Source organism: Mus pahari, chromosome 3 (assembly GCF_900095145.1).
Source record: "Mus pahari chromosome 3, PAHARI_EIJ_v1.1, whole genome shotgun sequence".
NCBI lineage: Eukaryota > Metazoa > Chordata > Mammalia > Rodentia > Muridae > Mus > Mus pahari.
The window spans coordinates 117,618,557-117,641,360 of record NC_034592.1 but is presented as its reverse complement, the minus strand read 5'-3'; the positions used below and the strand labels follow the sequence as shown (position 1 = coordinate 117,641,360).

Genomic DNA, 22,804 nt, shown 5'->3' with positions numbered 1-22,804 from the left:
GGCAGTGCACCGGAGCAAAGATGGCTCACCTTCCGGCTCAGGTCTTGAGACTGCTCCCGGGTAGACACCCCTCCTCAGGCAGGAAAGGTGCAGGGTGATGGTTCAGGCCAGGAGACTGCTCCCAGGCAGACACCCCTCCTTGGGTGGGATCTATTTAACTTTTTACAACCGTGGTCATTTTGAGCTACCACAAATCTTACACCTTCCCCCTGAGGGACCAGACACTAGATGTTATAGTATAGAATAGAGTTTATTTAGGGTATGGGAAGGGGAGTTAAGAGGCTAGTAAAGGGAGAGAAAGTCGAAGAGAGATGGAAAGATAGAGAGAAAGAGAGAGAGAAGGAGAAGGGAAGGGAAGGGAAGGGAAGGGAAGGGAAGGGAAGAGAAGAGAAGAGAGAAGAGAAGAGAAGAGAAGAGAAGAGAAGAGAAGAGAAGAGAAGAGAAGAGAAGAGAAGAGAAATAGAGGCCAGCCATGAGCACATGGAAAAAGAGGGAGGAAAGGAATGGGGAGAGAGGGAGGAAGGGAAGAGCAAGAGCAAGAGAGGAGCAAGAGAGCAAGAGAGATGGGGGGGCAAGCAGCCCCTTTTATAGTGAGTCAGGCATACCTGGCTGTTGCCAGGTAACTGTAGGGTGGAACTTAGACAGAATGCTAACAGGCAGAAAATATGATGTTAAGCCCTAAATGGAACATCTAGGCATTATCATAGAAGAATATGCAGAAAGATTATAAGAACTGTGTGGGAGACCAGGCTAAGAGCAACCAGGCCTTCAGCAGCTCCCATCTGAGAGCCAAATGGTCCTTTGTTGGGAGCCCAGTCACCCCCTCCTTCACAAGGCAAACACCTGGATCTGTTAAGGAGGATCCGGGACTCTGAGATAAGCTGCCCAGCATTCCAGAACAGCAGTGCCAGGACTCTGAGATTAATCACAAAAAGTTTCAAGCCTGCAATCAGCATCCCCCCATTTTTCCTTTGCTCTGTTTCTTTTGATCATTCCTCAACCCCTCCCTATTTCCCCTCACTGTGTGCCTTATAACCAGGCGTTCAGCGCTCATTAAACAGACCTTGACAACTCTTTGCTTGGTCTCCCTTCTTTTTCCCGCCCATTTCTCTTTCAGGCTCGGTCCTCCTTGACCCACGAAATAACTAGGTCCCACGGGACAGGATAGAGTTGGGGCAATGGATAACTACAATAAAACAGTATTTTCTAGACATAATAGGACAGTGCCACATGTGAAGAGACAGTAACTGGCTGCATATGTAAAACTTACACTAGTTGAAGTAAAAAAAAAAAGTTCCAGCATGGTGGTCTGACATGGACAAGTAGGCCATTCTTTAGTGACAAGGTCCTGAACAAAGGAGACAGAATAGGTAGGATCAGGGAGTCATGCACGAGCTATGTCTTACACCAAGCATACTGTTATTTTCCAAGTAGTTGACAGGAAGTACAGTATCATATACTATTTGCAGAGTGGGAGGTGAGGGTGGGACAGAGTCAGCAGAAAACTATCATACAATGGGATGAACTCAGTAGGAGGCTAATCACGTGGTATTGTACCAGGGGGACATAGGATACAGAGACAGCACACAATGGCCTTGGAACTGATAACTTCAGTCTCCTCTAGGTAAAGTCAAGTTCCCAGACACTAAAACCTTAGCTTCTCTGAGCCTGGGGCTCCAGCCTCAAACCAGGCCTTGCCAAGTCTTGCCCTAGGCAAGGGCACAGACCTGGATTCCTTTTGTTCTTTCAACAGGCCCCTGAGAAAGCCTTTCATTGGTCTGGATCTCAATAACAGGGGTGGGGTGGGGTGTTAAAAGCCTTACTCATAGATGAGGAGCTATTATTATTGGCAAATGATACCTTCTAGGAGAGGGACACTTAGTCTTCTTTAAGAATATATCCCATAGTAGATCACCTACACACTATGGATAACCCCACCACCAAACATAAATTGGGATCAATAGTTTTACAACAACAACAACAACAACAACAACAACAACACAGATTGGTTAGAGAAGGGATGTGGATCTTGGAGGAATAGGAGAGGGATGAATATGATCAAAATACTTGACAAAGAATTAACAAAATATTCTTAAAATTTTTAAGAATAATATATAACAAACATTATATTCATATAAAATTCCATACATAGGAAATTGAAGACAAGCAGAACACTTGGGCAGTACTAAGGAGTTCTATAAACTGTGAAGGCAAGCCCATAAGTAATTGCTACATAATTAGAGACAAAATCTTTTCCAGAAGGGATGCAGAGCCTGCTGATTTCAAGAGCCAGGTGAGGAACCTCAGTGGTGCTGTGATGTTCCATGCCTTCACCTACTTGTTCTTTCTGTGTGTAAACGTTTGTGTGCAGTACTAAGTTCCTTTGACTTTTTGACTTTGTGTTCATTGATAGTGTTCTGTCATCATGGGATATTAAATGGCATCTTTGGCTTCTTCCCATCACATGCCCATAATATTTCTTATTCCTGGCTACAACCCAAAATGCTCCAGACATCCCCAAATGCACTTCTAGCTCCTTTTTAGTAGAGGACCCTTGGTCCCATAGTTTTCTATGAAAATTTATCTATGTAAGAATGGTTGTTACTTCTGTACAATGTGAACAATGTGTGCAATGCATACAATATGCATGGTCTTCTTACATAGATAAAGAATGGTTTTTCCCTCAGAAAGAGTTTCCATTGTTCATCTAAATCCCAGCCATTAGGTCGCCTCTGTTTTCTAACTCTTTTATCTACAGGGGACTTTAGAAGCCACTTAATTTACAAAAGAGGAGTTTTTAATCATCTATTAAGTGATTTCATGAGAATTCTATTTTGAATAGCAAAAAAAAAAATAAGTGATTATGAGAAAATGATTATGTTTAAAAATAAATATCACAGAACTTATCTATTATTTCTGGGCCTTTGGGATAGGAAACCTGGTATTTTTAAGAATTGGTAGATTTATTTTTATTGTTTGAAACAGGGGCAGGCATTGAAAGCTTGTCAGCACAACACGCTTCATATTGCAGGGTTTGTTAATGCATGCTGCCTTTTATTCAGATATACCTGAGGAAAAGGTTGTGTTGTGATTCATCAGGGTTTAGGCACTGCTGTAACCTGCTGTGAAACTGAGAACAAGTTACAGTGGAATGAGGATCATGTAACCTGTGTGTTCTTTGGTTACGTTTCTCATGACACTTTATAAGAAGTCAGTTTAATGAGTACCACAAAAGCATAGGTTTGAATCAAGTATAGGATTGCAGGTCTGTACATATGCAGCATATACAGCATATACAGCATCACATATACATGTGCATATACAGCATCATATGTTTTATGAGGCAGGGGGAGTCTGAAAAGAAATCCAGGAGACATCAAGAGGGAAGGAAACCCTTCTCTATGGGACCAAGTTTGCCTTTCCTGTCGACAGTCAAGAAAAATGTCAACTTCACTAGGAAATCAAAATTGCCTACAGAAATTATGCATATCCCCCCCCCAACCCCCAAATATGTTGCCAATCATGATGTTACAAAGAAATGACTGCTCATGCAGGGCCAGGATGTTTGTAAGTTTGTGTTCTTTCATTTTAACAATACACTTTCTTCTTTAAATCTCAATAACATAATTTGTCATAACAGCTTCATGTACCAAAGGAAAATGTTTTAAATAAGAGCATTATGCAATCCAGCTAATGCCATTTTAATTAACTTTTAAACTTTACTTTTTAAAATTATCCTCTTTAAAAAACGTAACTTTGAAAGCCATAGGGGTGTATATGTAGTCATTGTAAACAAGGCAAGAGAGATGTGAGTGACTGTTTCTTTACAAGTCAACCTCGCACTTCTATATGTGGTATTTTCCCTCTCTCTATTAACCGCTGTGCTTAAGACATAAAGCAGTTGAAAGTTACTCTGCTCTAACTCCCCCAGTGGGGGGAGGAGTTTGGGATCCATTAATGAAAGATACACACCTGCAGTCTTCCATTTGAATATGCCTTGAATGGCACAATGGTTGGGCACTTCCAAAACTCCCCAAGGCTAATATACTCTCCCCTCCAATATCCCTGAGTTATTACTTACAAAAACCTATTTTTCACTCTGGTCTCCAAGGACCAAGGCCTGCAGCCCTTGTGGGCCATGACCCCAGACTCTTACATCTTGGCAGTGTCTCTGTTTCTCTGTCCTACATTTCTGAGCCCAGGACTTTCTCCTCCCTGGCAATGGTGATGTTCTCTTCCCTTGCAGTCCTTGACCAGGAATGTCAAAATTCCACCTCTGCCTCCCCACCCAGTCATTGGCTGCTGGCAACCTTATTTACCAGTTAGAATCAGTGGGGGATAGGGATCATCAGTGCCTCATTCACAGGTTTGTGACTTCTCCTGTAATTTGGGAACCTCATTAACATAATATAAACAATAAACCAAATCCACAACATCTCACCCTTTTTGTCTGTTCAAAATGCCTTTTCTATCAGATATACATTGAACATAGTTATAACATCTATTTCCTCCCTGTTCAAAATTATGACCATTTCCAAATTATCCCTTAAAATGACAACCTATCTATAATTTATAAAATAAACATAACCAGACACCCAAATCCAAGAGATGGGAATGACAACTATCCACAACTTCTTCCTGTTTAATTGGGGTGATGAAATTATTTTAAAGGGGTAGGGAGGGGTAGGAAAATTAGAAACATTGGTTAGACATAAGAAGGCTAGCTTTAGTATCTGTTATTCAGTCTCTGTATGCTTAGAAGGCTCAGGACTTGACTAAGTTCTGACTGGATCTGTCTGAAAGGCTGGATGAACTGAGTCCGTGAGGAATCAGAAGTTATTCCTGAAACTGTTCTAGAAGCAAGTTTTTGGAAACAGCCTCAGAAGGCAGGTAGCAGACCATCTCAGCATCTCCACAGATAAATCTTGTCAGAGCTGCACATTCTGTAATATATGTTTTACAACCAAAATTTTAGTACTATTAAGATCTTCATATGGATTGTACAAGGTGCACAGATTAGTGAAAGATGAAATTTTGCTCCTTGTTTGAGCAGGTAAAAAATAGCTATCCTTTTATGAGTTAATTTGATTAATAACCTATTGTAATAAATCTTGGCTACTAGTATGGAGTGTCCCTATTATTATCAGTGTCTAATGTTGGTTTTCAAAATCATATGTAAAAACAAAAGGGGAGAAGCTTGCCGTAGGGACAAAGGGTAAATTAGAAACACAAAGTTTTCATCAGTGAGCAATTGTTTTCTACATTTAATGAAATGTAAGGAAAATGAAGTCTTATGTTTGGCTTGAAATATTTGGATTAAATATCAAGGAATATGTCCTAAAATAGGGTGTATAAAATAAAACCAAATAAAACCAAAACAAGAATTATTTCAGGTATTGTATGTTATATCATTGGAGCATAGTGGTATACTCAATGGATGGATGATGTCCTTTCTTCTCTTTGGGAAAAATAAATCCCAAATAAATGTGTTATGTGAATAAATACAGGTCATGAGTTCCTAACCATCAAATGTTGAAAGACAAACAAGGATGGCTCATAAGGAACAAGATTAATTTCCTTGTCTGTTGGCATTGTTAGTTTGAGGCAAACCCTGTGCTTCTTACCCCATAGTCTTAGGTTATTTCTCCATCCAAAATGTTCTCTGCACTCCCTTTCATCTGCTCCTTAAGTATAATAGCATAGGCTGAAGTTCAGTATTTTCCACTTTATGCTCTCATTATGAACTGTTCCACGCCACTGAATGACGTGGGACTAAAGCTTGCCAGCCATCTCAGGATCCCACACAGCATCTCTCTACCTCTCCATGATGTCATTTTCTGGATACTTAAAGCTCATTATTTAATGTGATGTCCCTATGCACAGAGAATTGTCCTTCTGGGGTCTAACAGAGACCAGCACAGGCTTGTGAACAGCTTATGGTTCATAACTTTTTTGGCATTAGAAAAAGCAGTTGTATCTTCTGGTATGAAGGACATGGTAGTTATTGTACCAAACATAAATAATTTGTGTATGCTAAAGATTTTCATTTTATTTATCTTTCATTTACAACATTTGCCTTTGCTGTTTTCATTTAGCTGAATTAAAAAAATAAATACACACATGGCAGATTCCCAGATATTATGCCACCAGTGAGCATAATCGTGGAGTGGAGGAAGGCAGCTGGAATGTTGTGATGCTACTGCTGAGGAATTTACACATGGATGCCTCTGATAGCAGTGGGTTCTGTCCTGAAAGGAATCGCAGAGAATCAGTAAGTATTAGCAACTATCAGATATGCTTTCCCGGCCCACAGAGTGCACTGGCAGCTTTCCAATACCCATCTCCTGCAGAAATTTGTACTTCACAGCTCTAGGCTGGATTTGGATTTTATGTCCCTGCATGATTTGTAGGAACTCTCAAAAAGAACATTTTAGATTTGTCAAAAGTGGATCTGAAGAAGAGATATAAAATGTAGAGACTGTTTAACACTGCTGTGGGTTAGTCCAATTCCCCACATGGATTAGAGATGACAGTATTTATGGACAACATTGTGTTTGTTATTTATTAATTTCCATGAAAGAGCAATGTTTTTCTCCATAAAACTCAGTAGGCATAGTTTTATGATTTATTCTGACTAAAGGACTAACAAGCTGAACTGGCATGTGTTCCTGTGGATTAGGAAAAAGCTGTTTGTGGTGTGGTTCAATTCTTTATTCCTACTTGGTCATGGAGAAAGTCTGAGCTAAAAGAGAAAAAACTTAGAGTTGAAATAGTGTGTGTTGTATAGCTTCCCTATGGGTCTCTTAGATCTGAGGTCTGTTTCACATGAGTTGAAATTATCTTTATGAATTTATCACCTGAGATTTGTTCATTTATTTATTTACCTATCTATTTATTTATTATTTTTGTGGTATTTTTATCATTGCATGATTCTACTTTATTGTGTTATATTATCTTTAACATAAGTAAATTTTAAATTTTATATTTAATGCATATTGTCTTAGTTAGCATTTTACTGCTGCGAATAGACACCATGACCAAGGCAACGACAACGTTTAATTGGGGCTGGCTTACAGGTTGAGAGGTTCAGTCCATTATCATCAAGGTAGGAACATGGCAGTATGCAGTCAGGCATGGTACAGGCACAGATGAAAGTTCTATATCTTCATCTGAAGGCTGCTAGTAGAATCATCTCTTTTAGGCAGCTAGGGTGAGGGTCTTAAGCCACAGTAACACACCCACAGTAACACACCTACTCCAACAAAGTCACACCTCCTAATAGTGCCACTCCCTGGGCCAAGCATATACAAACCATCACACATATATTTAATTAATATGCATATATGTAATTTTGTGTATCTTGGATATTTATGCAAATTCATTTGTCTACTTAATATTTTCTATACCAAAATCTCATTTTTTTAACTTTTTGGTTAATTTTAGTGTTCATGAGACTCAAGAATTACACTGTTAAATTTTCAATTCCCCTCTAGTTAATTGTATGCATTACATTTTTTGTTATTGTAATCATTTATTTGTATTTAATATATGTTTGTTTGTTTGAGACTTGACTGGTCTTGAATCTGAGTGCTTCCCACCTTAGTCTCCTTACTATTAGAATTATATCAGGGTGCTATGGTACCCAGCTAAGTATAACCTTCTAAGATAGTCTTTTTCAATTCTATTAGAAAGGACCTTGGTAAAAATTTGAATAATGTAGCATTAGATACAGATGTTATTTTTGGGAGGCTTTTCATCTATGATATAGATGCAAAAGTCCTATAGGTTTATTTTTCCTATGTCCTACAAGGTTATATATTAAAAATAGTTTTGTTGTTGTCTTGGTTACTTTTCTATTGCTGTGATTCAACATCATAGCTAAGGTAACTTATACAAGTGTTTAAACGGACTTCGGGATTTGAAGGTTTAGAGTCCATGGTGGCAGAACAAAAGCATGGACACAAGAAAGGCTGAGAGCTCAAACCTTTATCTGCAAGTAAAAGACAGAGAGCAGGCACCTGGAATGATGAGGTTTTTGAAGCCTCACAGCCAATCCCCATGCCACATCTCTTCCAACAAGGCCACACCTCTTAATCCTGCTCAAACAATTCTACCAAGTATTCAAGCCTATGAGCCTATGGGGGTCATTCTCATTCAAACTATGACAGCTGCTATATTTGTCTAGATTACACATTTGAAATAATTCTTAGCCATGCATAGGAATAGAGGTGGTTTCTATATATTTTTTATATGAAGTTCTTCTTTTGCATTAGGGTTGAAGGAAAGCTGACCTTCTTTCATCAGAACATGGACCCTGGGCTTCTTGTTTCTTTATGATTTGTTTCCAGTCACTCATCATGGTACGTTTCTGCAAATTTCCATCATACCAGGCATCTCCTGCTGTCAGTTCTAGGACATATTACTGCATCCTTCTTAAGTTCTCCTTTCATCCTCTGTTCCTGTAAGACATATAGAAAAGTCTGTTTACATAATTAAGTGCCTGTGTTTTGCAACCTAATTTTGTAGCACAGCTTAACTTGCTTAATTTTTTTGTATCACTTTTATCATCTTCAATAGGAAAACCAATGTATAGTAGTGATGTGCCCTATTATTATAGGGTTTTGTGACTTTCCTCATCTCATTGAGAAGTTTCAAGTTGCCTATCATATCAAGTCTTTGGCAGGTAACCATGTAAGAAGGCTCCTACAAATGGCGTTTATCATTTAGCTCTTCAGAGGTCTGTTTTCTTATATCACTTGCTCAAGGGAAAAATGGTTCAGAGTCCAAAAGATTTCAGATCCTTACAGATTTCTTCATATAAATATTGCCATATTGTCTGAATCTTTTTTTTTTTTTTTTTGAAGAAGTTTAACAAAAATTCAGTTGAGTGCTGAGTGTTTAAATATACGATGTCAAACCAAAGGCTCGAAGATAACATTCTCAAGTTCTCTTTGCCCAAAATAGCAGCTGGCAGGGCCGGCTTACAGATGGACAAAGAAAAGAGGCAGTATCCATTCTGGTCTGTGGAAATACACCCCTGTAGTACACAGAGAATGCCAACACTACTCCCGTGAGAATCATGAAAAGGAGAGACTGAATTCATCCATAACACACACACACACACACACACACACACACACACGTGCTTGGAGGCAAGTTCCCTCCTTTACACACTGAGCCATCTTGTTCTAAAGGGTCTTTTTGACAAATTAAAGATAGATGCAATGTCTTTTGCTGCTTCTTACTAAAGGGTCTTGCCTAGTTCTTCTCCTTGAGGTTCTAGGTTGGCATTCGTTGCCCCTTCCCCTACTAGAATGTGGTAGAAGTGATATTCTCAGACTTCTGGGTCAAGTGTTTAAGGAGCAGTGCGCCTTTGGCCTGTCTTTGGGAAATTCTTGCTGTAGGAAATGTAAGCAGGGCAGCCCTGAAAGTGCCATACTTTGAAGAAGTGTAAGTTAGCCAAGTGGACCCTGTGACAGAAAAGAGATGCATGATCAGGCTTCAGGGCTCCTAACCATTCCTATCAGGTGTCAGTAGTTAGTGTAAATGAAGCTTATTTCAACAAACTGTAGGCTCAGCCTCCAATCCTGTGACTCTATGTAAAGGAACACAGGATAATAATACCCCAATTCAGTTCAATCTAACAACCTCCAGAAATAAGAGAAACGAGTCCTGGGATGGTCAGTTAGAGAGCAACAGCTTAGTTATATAGACTATTGACATGTTTTATACAATGTGGCATAATTTGGGGGCAGGGGAGCCTTATATCCCCCCTGAAGTACCAGTCACACAATGGGTCTAGTATAAAATGAAGTTTATTTGGGGGCATAGGAAGGGGGTGGTGAGAAGGGAGTAGAGGCAGAGAAAAGGAGGGGACAGAGAAGAACAGAGAGAGGAGAGATAAAGAAGATAAGAGGCTGGCCAGGAACACCTGGAGGGGAGAGAGAGAGAGAGAGAGAGAGAGAGAGAGAGAGAGAGAGAGAGAAGATGGAACTTGTGAAAGGCCAAATAGTCTTTTTATAGCAAGCCAGTCTCCTAGCTGGCTGTTGCTAGGTAACTGTTGGATGGAGCCTATAAGAAGTGCTAACATGCTAATAACTATCATTATTAAATATGTATTTTGCCTATGTGAAACACATGGAGGTTCTGGGAAGACATCTAGGCAGCTGAAGGGAGCTCATTCATTCAAACTACCCTTTCCTTGTAGACTATCAGGTCATGAACTTTCCTCTAAAGTTTCTATAGCAGGCAAAGGAGGCATTTCTTAAGAATTGGTTCTAATGCTTTGTTTAAATTTGGCCCCTCCAAATCGGGAATCAACACATCTAAATGCTAGGATCCCCGTCCCCAATTGGCTTTTGATTGATCAATAAAGAGCCAATGGACAACCACTGGGCAGGATGAAAGAGGCGGGACTTCTAGGTTCCTGGGGGAAGAACACAGGGAAGAGAAAGAGAGAACTGCCAGGAGATGGGATAGGACAGACAGGAGGGAGTAATGGCTGAAATGTAGGTACAAAAAGGAAAATAGTTCCCGGAAGGACTGCCCAGAAGTGTCCTGGGCAGCAAAGACAGGGGGCTGCCCAGAAGGAGCCAGGGAAGCAAAGATAAAATATGAATTTAGGAGGTGTTAAGCCTGGAATACTGGAGGAGAGTGTTTGCTGGCTCCGGGGAGATTTAGAAGTGTTCAGCCATTGAACTAGTCAAGGCATATCAAAATCAAGCTGACGTACACGTGTCTTTCATTCGCGAATCCAGAGAGCTCTTGGGCGGGTTCACTGGTGGGACCCGCTGGGAGCCAAAGTGGTTTAACCAACTTACCAACTAATATATAGCTGAAAAAGATGAGATTAGCTTCAACACTGAGTAGACTTGCATCACTCTTGCTCTTTGTACCTTCAGCACCCTAAATGCTCTAAAGTCAGTTAATTCTAAGCATTCCATTCATTTCCCTTTCTCTGTCTCTTTCTCTGTCTCTCTCTCTGTGCTAAAAATGCTACACTGAAAATGATAGATTTCCTGTTTATAAATATTTTATGAGCACAGTGAAATGCTTTCTAACAGCATTGTAGGCTCAATGTGCACACTAAAACATTTTATGCAGACCACACCTCTGCATGCAAAATTGATCTTTCCTATATGACTGACTAGAGGCTGACCTTAAGGACTCTCAAGTACTCTGAGTTACATAGCTGTGTTTTTACACTAGGAACAGAAACCACATTTGTAGGTATATTAGCTGCACCACTGAATTTTACAATTTAGACACCTAAATAAGCTCATGGGCCCTCTCATTGTGTTACATCAAGGTGTGATCGTTCCAGGGTACGGATTCACCTAATGTGTAATCTATAAATACACAGAAATTATGTATGACTCTGATTCTAGGTCTGACAAAATTGCACCTGGAAGAAAAATGGGGTCCATTTCACTGCAAGTAGCAATAGTCACGAACATTAACATTTTATTAATACATGTATTTTAAAAGTCTATAAAATTTTTTTTAAAAATATTTTTTTAAAGGCTGCGTTATCTAGATTTATCATTAATCTAGTTTTATCAGTTTGGCCAAGGCTGCTCCAGTAGTGTGTGCATGCAGAGAGCTTTTAAATTGTCCCTCCCCCCAGTCGCCATGGTCCACTCCACAATTCTTGGATATTTGTGTTAACATGAAATGGGGGATGGGTTTGTTTAGCCAATGGCCACGTTTCCCTTTAGAGAAACAGCAAGCAGTCGGTTAAACAGCATTGGGTCATCTGTGTATTTTCAGCCAGTCAGCAGGAAGAGCAGGCCGTTGCCTTGGGAAACTGCAGACGGTTGCTTTGGCAACCGCCTTCCCGCAGTGCGTTGGGGGCGTGGCCAGGGTGGCTGGGCGTGGCCTCGCCGGGCGTGCCGATAAAAGGCTGAGGGAGGCGCGGCAGGCGTGGCCGGGATCGCGGCGCCGAGGCGGGTTGGCCTCTCCTCAGACCTCTGTGAAGGCGGTTGCTTGCGGTGAGAAGCCCAGCCACTGCTCCCCGCCCTCAGAGAGCCGAGCTACCTCACAGGCGCCACCATGACAGGCGGCTTCTGCGTCCCGGTACTCCTGGCCGCCTGGCTCGCGGCGACAGCGGCGGAGGGTCTCGAGCAGGCCGGGCTGCCGGCCGAGGAGAGCCGTGTGCAGCCCATGACCGCCTCCAACTGGACGCTGGTGATGGAGGGCGAGTGGATGCTGAAATTGTGAGTGTCCCCACCCGCCCCGCACGTCGCTTGGTCCTCGCGGTGCCTGTCGTCCTGACCCGGGCTAGACCCGGGCCGCGACGTCCCTGCCGGCCCGCACCTGCGGTGGCGGGCTGCGGCCTGCGCAGTGAGCATGCGCACATGGCCTGCCCTGCGCTGTCAGGCTGCGGATTCAGAAGCAAAGCCTGCATCCTGAGCCGCTTTCACCATTGCATTAGGCCAGAAGTGTTTTAGAAATGGAGGAGGCAGTTCACCAGGGGGAGGAGTCGGAAAGGGGGAAGAAAACCACAAGTCCTCAGAGGTATAGCCATATTAGAAAAGGAGCAGCTATTCAAGGGATGCATACAGCTAGGTAAGGTGTGTTGAAATAAACCATTGCAACAGGGAAGGAAGACCAGTTTGTATGAAATACCACTTTTCCTTTCGAAGACCTTGAGATGTCATTGTGGGGCAAAAGCATAAACACGGGTGGCTTAATTAAAAAAGAAATTAAATTCCGACGCCATAATTTTTAGAGGTAGGACTTTTGAGTCAGTATCATAATTGGATTGCGCCAATGGCATAAAGGTCAATAACAAGTAGTCCCCCTTGAACAACAGAAGTCTGTAAGTGGTGCATAGTGCCATGCCTGAAGGTTATGTGAAGCTGTCCGGACAAAGAGAAGGGATTTATGTTGATTGTAATATAAAATTAATACCAGGGAGGGGACAGTCATCTGAAAAGGCTTCATAGACTCATGGGCATCCAGGGAAAATGAAAAATGTATGCGAACATAATTTATGAGACCACATTACCATAACTGGTGGTCTCAGGTAATACAGATTTATCACTACCATTTGGTAATTAATTTTATGTTGAGGATATAGATATTCTCAAAATTGTATTTTTAAAAAAAATTTATCCAAGGGCACATTTTGAATTCTTCAGTTCAGATTGTAAGTAGATACCTGAAATCAGGGTAAAAAATATGTAAATTAATGAACACAATGGGTACTTATTCCCTCAAACTATGGAGACATCTAGACCTCAAAATGCAGTACTCCTGTTAAATCATCAAATCAGTAAAACTATAAGGCTATGGATATGAATAACCTATTTGGATGGAAATGAGGTCATATCTTATTTGAGAGAAACATCTTTTTCTTTTTTTTGATACTACAGTATCACTATGTATTTCTGGCTAGACTGGACCTGAGTGGCCTCCAAGTCACAGAAATCAGCCTGCCACTGCCTCTTGAGTGCTAGAGTTAAAAACAGTAAGCTGGCAGTATTTCAGAGCTTTGAGAAACAGCTTTTTGTCAGCTATTTCTATAGATCTTACTATCATTTCAGAGGTTCTTATTCAGGTGTTTATCTAGATAGATGGTTTTCTGGTTAGACTGTTTTATGTGAAGTGTGAAAACAGTCCCTGTGAAAAGGCCTCAGATCTGATGCTGCTGTTAACGCCTTAGTGGGTCCTTTTTTTTTTTTTTTTTTAATTTTATTTTTTTGCTTTTTTAAGGAAAAGAAATAAGAACAATAAAACTGAGATGATTGTAAGTCCCAGTAAGCTTCTAATTTAGTGCTGACTAACAACTCCTGGATGGTTCCTATTTTACTGTTTTAAAATGACCCAACCTAGATAGTTATAATCCATCCCTAGGCCTTGCTATGTGTCTAGCTGCATTTTATACATACATAATACATACATTCATACATACACACATATGCACAAACACACACACACATATATATATGTAAAATTGTTTCTTCTCTCTCTCTTTTTAAAAGCATTTTGTCTTAAAAAATGCTTCAGAATTGGTAGGCAGGAAGTGAGGATGGAAAGGGAGGAACTTAAGCTATTACATTCAGTTTCTTTCTGAATACCAGAAACTGGTTCAAAAGAGCTACTGTGCCTCCTGTTTTTTTTTTTTTTTTTTTTTTTATAATGACTAAGATACTGGTTTACTTTTTGTAGTTTTTTTTTTTTTTTTTTTTTTTAAATCTATTTTCCTGTGTTGCTGGATTACATTCCTCATTTCTTAGAAAACTTCAAAACTTCTATTTGTATTCTCATAACCACTATAGCCCTACTATAAATACATTTTGGAGTGTTCTTTCAAAATAGCTACTCTTGAATGTGTATAAGAGAGAAGCCACACAAGCATAAGCAGCTGAGTTCAGCTCCCTAACAACCATGTAGAAACAAGGTACGGTTAGCCATGTCTATGATTCTGACTGGGGAGCTGGAGGTAGGAGAACCTCTGATACTTGTTTCTCAGCTACCCTATTCAACAGGTGAGCTTAGTGAAAGATCCTGTTTCAAAAAAAATAAGTTGGATAGCAATTGAGGAAGACACCAGTATTGATCTTTGGCCTACACACATATGTACACACATGCATGTATATGTATAACCACATACAAACATGTACACACACACATACACTAATATTTCATGTATTACACATGCTTATATGACTGCTCAAGTCAGTGCTTTTTCAGATGGTGCGTTTATATTTCGAGATTATTAGGACTGCAGATAAAATGTAAAAATTTTCTGTAAAGAAGTGATTTAGAAAGCTTTGTGATCATATTGGTAAAATTTTGACATCATTTTAAATTATTATTCTTCATTTGTTCATATACACTACCACTCTTTGGGACAAGCTCTTGAGATACAGTTCATGCCTATATTGGCATTTGCTCTTAAGTCTTAGCAATGTTTGGTGATTTGAGACATGAAAAATTATTACAAAATTTAATTAGTGAAGTTTTCTTTGTATTTTTCTTAAAAAAAATCAATGTTTGTGATCCTTGGACTTGAATTTTCAGTTTTTATTTGTGTAAACATTTATTTGAGAAATACCAGTTAAAGTGAATTTGTTTTACAAAGCTGCAAAATGACTATTACTATTTGAATTTCTTTCATTTTAGGGTTTTTTTTTTATATACTCTCCTTCCCTCTCATTTATTTTTATGTATTATTTTATAGTGTTACTTCCCATTTCTTCTCTCTCTCTGTAATTGGTTGCTATCCTTAAACACTTTCTGATGCTATCTTTTCTTTTTGTTGGTTTATATATACTACCTTTCATTTAATTACTTCCTAACTTTTTTGTGTTTTTTTTAACACTTGTCTCCTGTTATGTCACATGGTTTAGGGATTTGAACCTCAGGCCTGCATGCTTATACGACAGTGCTCTTACCCAGTAAGCTATATCTCCCTAGTCCTTGTTTTCTTTAAGCCTGTGAAAAATATTTTCAGCTTCTCTTACTCAGTGCTAGATTCTTCTTGTACACCATTTTCCTGCTTAGATTGAAGCATTTGTTAATCCTTTCTTGACTGTTTGCCTTAGGTCTTAGCACAGACATTTCTTTCTCTGCAGGCTTTTATGAGAGGTCATTACCCGTTTCTAGCTGAACAGTACATGTAAAAAGCAGAGTTATGGCTTTAAGGCCCAGACTCTTAATGTTTTCAGTTTTAAGAAGTATTTGAGTAGTTCTTTTTTCTTTGGAAAAGTTAAGAACTTTATCAAGTATGTACTTGGAAACACACTAGGGGACCCAGTAGTGACAGGTCTCTGGCCTCTGCCATCGTTTCTGTAGAATTGAGAGATCTGAAATTGGCTTGGCTAGTAATGGCACATCCTTGAACGTTATTTTACTTTGGGTGCTTGGAACATATTTGCTTCAGATCAAAGCTAGAGGATAAAACTAAATTCATTTATTTTTAAAAATTACATGGAGGAAACGTATGTTGAGATTATTTTGAAAATATTCCCAATTTTAAATAGAATTAATATTTGTATATAAAATCATAAGGGGGATAATACACTCTTGTGTTTCTATGTCAAATAACTTTGGAAAGCTTGCTTTTATTCTCTTTAGTTAAGAATTTATCTTCAAATGTTCTATTAATTTTGTTTATAGATTTTACTCCACATATTTTGTGTTGATTAGTTCTTCTGGTTTTACAGTTATGCTCCATGGTGTCCATCCTGCCAGCAGACTGATTCTGAATGGGAGACTTTTGCAAAGAATGGAGAAACACTTCAGATCAGTGTGGGAAAGGTGGATGTCATTCAAGAACCAGGTACTGTAAATGTGATCTATAGATGGGAACATTTAGCAACTGCTTACTTAGAAATTTTCATGTATGTAGAAGATTTGCCAAGTAGGATGTTGAACATACCAGCTAGAAGCAATAGATTACATTTTGATGTATTTATGTCTATGTATGTGGGTGTTTACACATTTATACACATGTATACATATAGATACATACATGTTTATTATTATTACTATTTGTTGATACAATAAGTTGTAAATATCATGGTAGTTTACTCATCATGTTTTTAACATGTTAACTCTGGTTTCCCATGTTTTTTATATTTTTTTTTGAATTGTGATCCAAACAAGTTTCATAACTTGAGTTTTGTTGTTTCTTAGTTTCTCTAAGGATAATTTGGAATTATCCTCTCTTTTTAATGGCACACTTAAGAGAATAGTCGATGATGTACAGATATTTTCTATGTGAATAACTTAATCTCCAGTTTTCTATAAACTGGACGCTTGCTGTAGAGATGTGATTCTGTTCAGGATATAGAAAGAATACTCCACAGGTAGCTGTGACTTCATGTTGCATTTCATCAGAAGGCTCTGAGTGGCACCATTTGTGAAGTTAAGCTGAACGCTTAGCAACACTGAATACATTAAATATGAAGAAACACCTTCCCACCTCTCTTTGTGATGTTCTTGTTTTAATAGATACATCATTTGGGGTTTTAGACTGGTAGCTTCCTAAGTCATTCCATGTGACTATGTTAGCTATAATTTGTAAATAAAAATAATTACTTTTTCCTTCATTGTGAGATATGAGGTAATTTTAAATTCTGAAAAGATAAACAGAATATGTTACTATTTTTAGTTTAAAAATAACTATTATACATAAAAACACAAGTTGGGTTTCATGACAGAAAACTTTAAAATATAGATGTTTTCAATTTTTAGTATTTTTATGCACTAGAATTCTATTTTTAGCTACTGCATCCATTTATAAGAGGAACAAACTACCACAATTTGTTTTCATGTTTTAGTAGATGGCGTTCAGTGTAAACTTGTGTTAGACCCATTAGACATAATTTATGATGGATTTCTTTAAAATGCAGCTATCCTATTCACATTTCAGTCCCTTAGTATCTCCTTGTGAGTTCAGTATGATTTAAGTTAGATAAATAGCCTAGTGATAGATTCATAATTCTAATGTTTAATTTAATAGATTTCCATCTTAAATGTAGAATTTTTGATATTTTTTCCATTGCCTGTAGATCAAGGATAAAGAAAAATGTATTATGAAGTATTTTAAAAATTCTTACTTCTGCCACATTGTTTTATGTAAATGTAAACTGACAGTACTTGGAATACTTAGCAAAGAAGGAAAAATAACTCTTCCTTGTGGCATCTATAATAGTAAAGAAACAATTGATATTTTAGGACACATTTTAAGGGAAAACTCTTTAAGATTCCTTAAAAATTTTTATGTGTATGAATAGTTTTTATGTGTATGAATAGCTTTTATGTGTATGAATAGTTTGATTACACGTACATCTGTGCATTATGTACATGTCTGGTACCCTTGGAGGTCAAAAGAGGCATCAGATCCACTGAATTTGGAAATAGAGGTGTTTGTGGGCTATGATGTGGGTGTCAGGAGTTGAACCTAGGTCTTCTGCAAGAGCAACACATGCTCTAAACCACTGAGCCATATCTCCAGACCCACCTATGATTCTTTTATATTATAAAAACTTAACTGCAATTACTAAATCAAAAATTGCAGGAGAGGCTAGAGAAATGATTTAGTTAAGAGTACTTAATGCTCTTGCAGAGGATTAGTTAGTTCCAGCTTCCAATGGTGCCTCACAACTGTCCGTGTCTCTAGTTCCATAGTAGCCCCAGTTCCAGGGAATGTAGTAAACATAGACACACCTTAGCTAGTGTAACGGTATTTTGTTTTATTCACAAAACAACATACCATCTGAAAATGGGTTTTGCGAAACATGTCTCTATCTTTAAGTGATACATGATTGTATTTTACTGTCTATGGTCTTTTCAAGTTTATAATTTTACTTTCAATTACTAGTTTAATGCTTTTACTAATGTTTTAATAGGGCTTAGAAGTAATCCTGGATATTTGAGTTTAGGTACAAATGATTTAGAAATGGCTAAGAAAGACAGCTATAACTCCTATTCAGCTTACATTCTAATGAAGGGAATAAATAATAATAAAAACAAAGGGAAAAAACAGATAAAAGTATCTCCTTTCTCCCTCCCAACCAACCAATCTCCCTTCCTTCCTTCCTTCATTTGTTTCTTTTTAAGATATAAACGGCAAGGAAGGTCTGCTTACCAACAGGAAGAGATCTTGATAAAGGGAGACAGCAGACTTCATCAGTCTTTGAGGGAAGAATGTTCCAGGCAGAGCAAATACCATGTGCCAGTTGGACTATTTTGAAAAATAGTATGGCCAGTGGGCTGAGGATAGCCAGGAACCAAAGTAGTCTTGTTGGCCATGGGATCAAGTGTGCATTTACAAAGTATAGTTGGAAGGATAGTGCTAGAGGATTTGAGTAGATACTTGGCAAGACTTATATTTTAAAAGAATTCCTTTAGTTGATATGTGAAAACAATGATAGGGCTCAGAAATGGAAAGAGGTAGTAAGTATACTTGAGAGATTAGTTCAGTAAGTTAGTGTTAAGACCATGTGGATTAGAAGCCATAATGATTAAATTTTTGGATTTGAGACTAGGATTTCCTGATAGATGAGTTATAAGATGTTTTGAGAAGATATGCATGAAGGATCAGGTTTGGAACAGAGAAAAAAATCTTTACCAGATATATGTCTGTCAGCGTTTGTATACAAAGAACTCAAAAAACAAAACAGTGACAAAAAAACCCAACTGCACACACACACACACACACACACACACGCACGCACGCACGCACGCACACACGCACACACACACACACGGGTTGGGGAGGAGAGAGAGAGATGGAGAGAGAGAGAGGGAGAGAGAGAGAGAGAGGAGAGAGAGAGAGAGGGAGAGGGAGAGGGGGAGAGAGAGAGAGAGGGAGAGAGGTAGAGAGGTCAATAGGTTGGGGTAATGGAGCTAAATAGTTTTCAAAAAAGAAAAAGTCATTTCACAAATGACTGAGAAGCAGTTTTAAAAGCATTAAACATCTTTAGTCACTAGAGAAATGCAACTACTTTAAAATTTCATTTTAATTACTCATACTGCCTGAGATCAAAACAACAAATGATCATGAATGCTGGCATGGGAAAAAGGAGTACTTACTCACTGCTGATGGAATGCAAACCTGTGTACCTACTGTCAGCATGGATTTCAAAGAACTAGAAATAGGTTTAACACATAATGTGGCTATACCACGTGGGCATATAACCAGAGGACTCTGTCTTACTATAGAGATACTTGCTTATTCATGTTCATTGCTGTTCTATTTACAGTATTCAGGAACTTGAAAAAGCCTAGTATCTATCAACTGATGTAGAGAGGACATCTTACCTGAAATCATCCTTAATACTTTATACAAAATCAATATTCTGACTGAGCAATTAAAATAATACCACTCATGAGACGATTACTCAATATTTTTATATAAAATCTGTATTGTTTCAGATCTCCACTTGTGTACTCTTTTATCTACGCTGACTTAACCTCAGGAGTTGATTGCTCTTGCCTTTGCATATCACAGTACAGCTCCTGACATGATCTCATCCTTCCTCTAAGCTTTTAGTTCTCCTTTAAAATGAGTTTTAGATGAATTTTATGATATGGAATTAAAATCTTAAATATTCTGGATTAATACCCTACGTTTATTTTTTTCTAAATTAAGCTCAAAATTCTGTGGCAGTGTTTTGGTTAAGTTGTTCCCATTAGAAAGTATCTTGAAAACTAATAACTTGAAGTGGCCTCACACAAAAAGATTTATGTTCTTTTTAAAGCTTTGCTGTAGTAGTATTTTAAAGCAGAAGTTACAGTAGAAAAGTAGAAATTTTGGAAGACTATGTCCAAACTTTGTTTTCTCTTTGCAGGTTTAGGAGTGTACTTCTTTTTCTTCCCTTCCCTTCCCTTCCCTTCCCTTCCCTTCCCTTCCCTTCCCTTCCCTTCCCTTTTTCCCGTTTCCCCTTTCCTGTTTTTTCCCATTTCCCCTTTTCCCCCTTTCCCCCTTTCTCCTCTTTCCCCTCTTTCCCCTGTTTCCCCTTTCCCCTTCTCCTTCCTTTTCTTTCCTTCCTTTCTTCCTTCCTTTTTCCCTTTTCCTGAGAGGGTGGTGTCAGAGGAGAGTGGTATTGGGGATTGAACCCAGTGCCTCACATGTGGTAGAAAACCACTGCATGAGCTATATCTCCAGTCCTCCTTCTAAATTTCACATTTTAATTCTGAGAAAGCACAGAAGTTTTGCTCTAGGGGTAGATTAGGCAACCTCTTCCTCTTCCTAGGGTACCAATGACTAATCAGAATTTGATTCCACCAGAGTTTATCCTAAAGAAGTACTAGGTTTATAGGCTTTCTTAAAGATCATGGGTATATTAGTTAAGAGTTTCTATTACTGTGCTAAATCACCAAGGCAAAAGTGACTTGGGGAGGAAAGGGCTTATTTCATCTTATAGCTTATAAGTCTATCACTCATGGAAGGTAGAACAAGAACTAGAGCAGAAGCTGTGGAGGGGTGCTGCTTGCAGATTTGCTTCATCGCTTCTTCAGCCTACTTTCTTAAAGCACCCTGGTCTATCAACACAGCTACCAGCACAGTGAGGTTAGTTCACCTCCCATATCAATTATCAAAAAAAAAAAAAAAGAGCACCACAGGTTTGTACATAGGCGAGTTTTGCAGGGGTATTTTCTCACCTGAGGATCCCTCTTTTAAAATGATTGCAGTTTTTTTAAAATTGAAATAAAAGTAGCCAGCCGGCTTGTTCCCCCACTAAGCCCAGCACTGGCACCCGCCTCAGTTCCAACACTGGCTCCGCCAGGCTATTCTCTCTAGCCTGCTCCCACAGCACCTGATCTCTCAGCGCCAGATCGCTCTGGTTCACTTGTCCCTGGATCTTCTAGTTCTGTCTCAGCCATAAACCCCTGTAGGTTGCGGTCCCACTTTCCAGTAACCAAATAGAACTGTCAACCTTGTGGTTAGATATCACAATATCCAGTAACCTGGTAAAATCAAAACTCTTAAAACTTATAGTTAACCAGTCAGATTTTTATATCAGGCTCTCAATACACAAGATGCCTACACAATAATATCAAGATGCCTACACAATAAACACAAGCTGCCCACCTAGATTAGACAAATTATCCCAATATTCTAACCTTTATGATATCATAATTACCTGTGGCTGGTTAAAACCAAGCTGGTTCACATCCACCTCCATCTTGGCCATATTCTTTGTCCTGAGACACTCTGTCTCTGCAACTCTTACCTCCACTTCCCTTTTACTTGTCCAACCACAGGCCTCCTGCTCCACTAATATTTTAGTGTGATTGGACAGGGAAAATCCTGTCACGTTGGAGAAGCTATCTTCAGCCTTCTGGCCCAGAATATCTGATAAATCTTTTGTAAAACAGGGATTATGAAGAACTTGCTCACCCTGTATTGGCAGAGGTTGACAGTCAGCTTCCTTGGAGCCATTTGCCTTTTTTGGATAACAGTCTGCATGCCTATGAAGTTAGCGCATTTTCTTTGCCTAGTGGCTCGCTTGCCACAATTGAAGCAATGCCACGTGGAGGCTTTTGATGCTCATCATCATCTTTGAAGTATAATGGGGTGCTGGCAGGAGTTGACATGCCTCAGTGTCAAAAAGCCCTTAAGTTAATAAAAACATCTTTAAATGCTGTATTCTATGAGTCTCCAGATTATTGAGGACCATCTATGTATTCATAGCACATCTGAACAAGGAAACATTGCCTGTCTCCAGCTACCTGTTTTCTGTATAACTCAGGATATATATTTTTGTGATAATCCAGACAAGTATTTAATATGACTATGAGTTATATTGACTGGATATTCACTTGCGTCGCTTAATTATCCTAAAACATCTGTAATAGCAGCTATTAAAAGGACTGGGCTAAACCTTGTATTCTTAAATGAGTTGTATAAGCATAATACCTATATAAGAACTGAAACATACATTATATTATGTAATAACAAATTAATCTTAAAGTTTGTATCAGTTGTATAAATATTTATGCCAATGAAAACTTTAAACCTGTATCAATATAAAAATTCTGTACCAACGAAACAAAATATAACCTTAGTTTTATATCAAAATACAAAGATCTCTACCAATGTAAGATTATGACTATAGAATGTTATTGTTGGTTTTTTGCTTTTTGTTTGTTTGGTTGGTTTTAGTTTTGGTTTTTGGTGTTTTTTCTTGGTTTTTCTTTTGTTTAAGAGGAAAAAATTCCTCAACAGAACACCAATGGCTTGTGCTGTAAAAATCAAGAATTGACAAATGGGACCTCATAAAATTGCAAAGCTTCTGTAAGGCAAAAGACACTGTCAACAAGACAAAAAGGCCACCAACAGATT

General features: G+C 38.7%; 1 protein-coding gene across 1 annotated transcript in view; it reads left to right on the top strand.

Moving 5' to 3' along the window:
* Positions 1-11,918: 11,918 nt before the first annotated feature.
* Tmx4 (thioredoxin related transmembrane protein 4) overlaps positions 11,919-22,804 on the top strand; it is a 34,981-nt gene continuing 24,095 nt past the window's right edge. The window contains exons 1-2 of the mRNA XM_021193608.2: positions 11,919-12,215; positions 16,173-16,288. Coding sequence (XP_021049267.1) covers positions 12,052-12,215; positions 16,173-16,288 — 280 coding nt within the window. The 5' untranslated portion in view covers positions 11,919-12,051. The remainder of the gene's footprint in view (positions 12,216-16,172; positions 16,289-22,804) is intronic.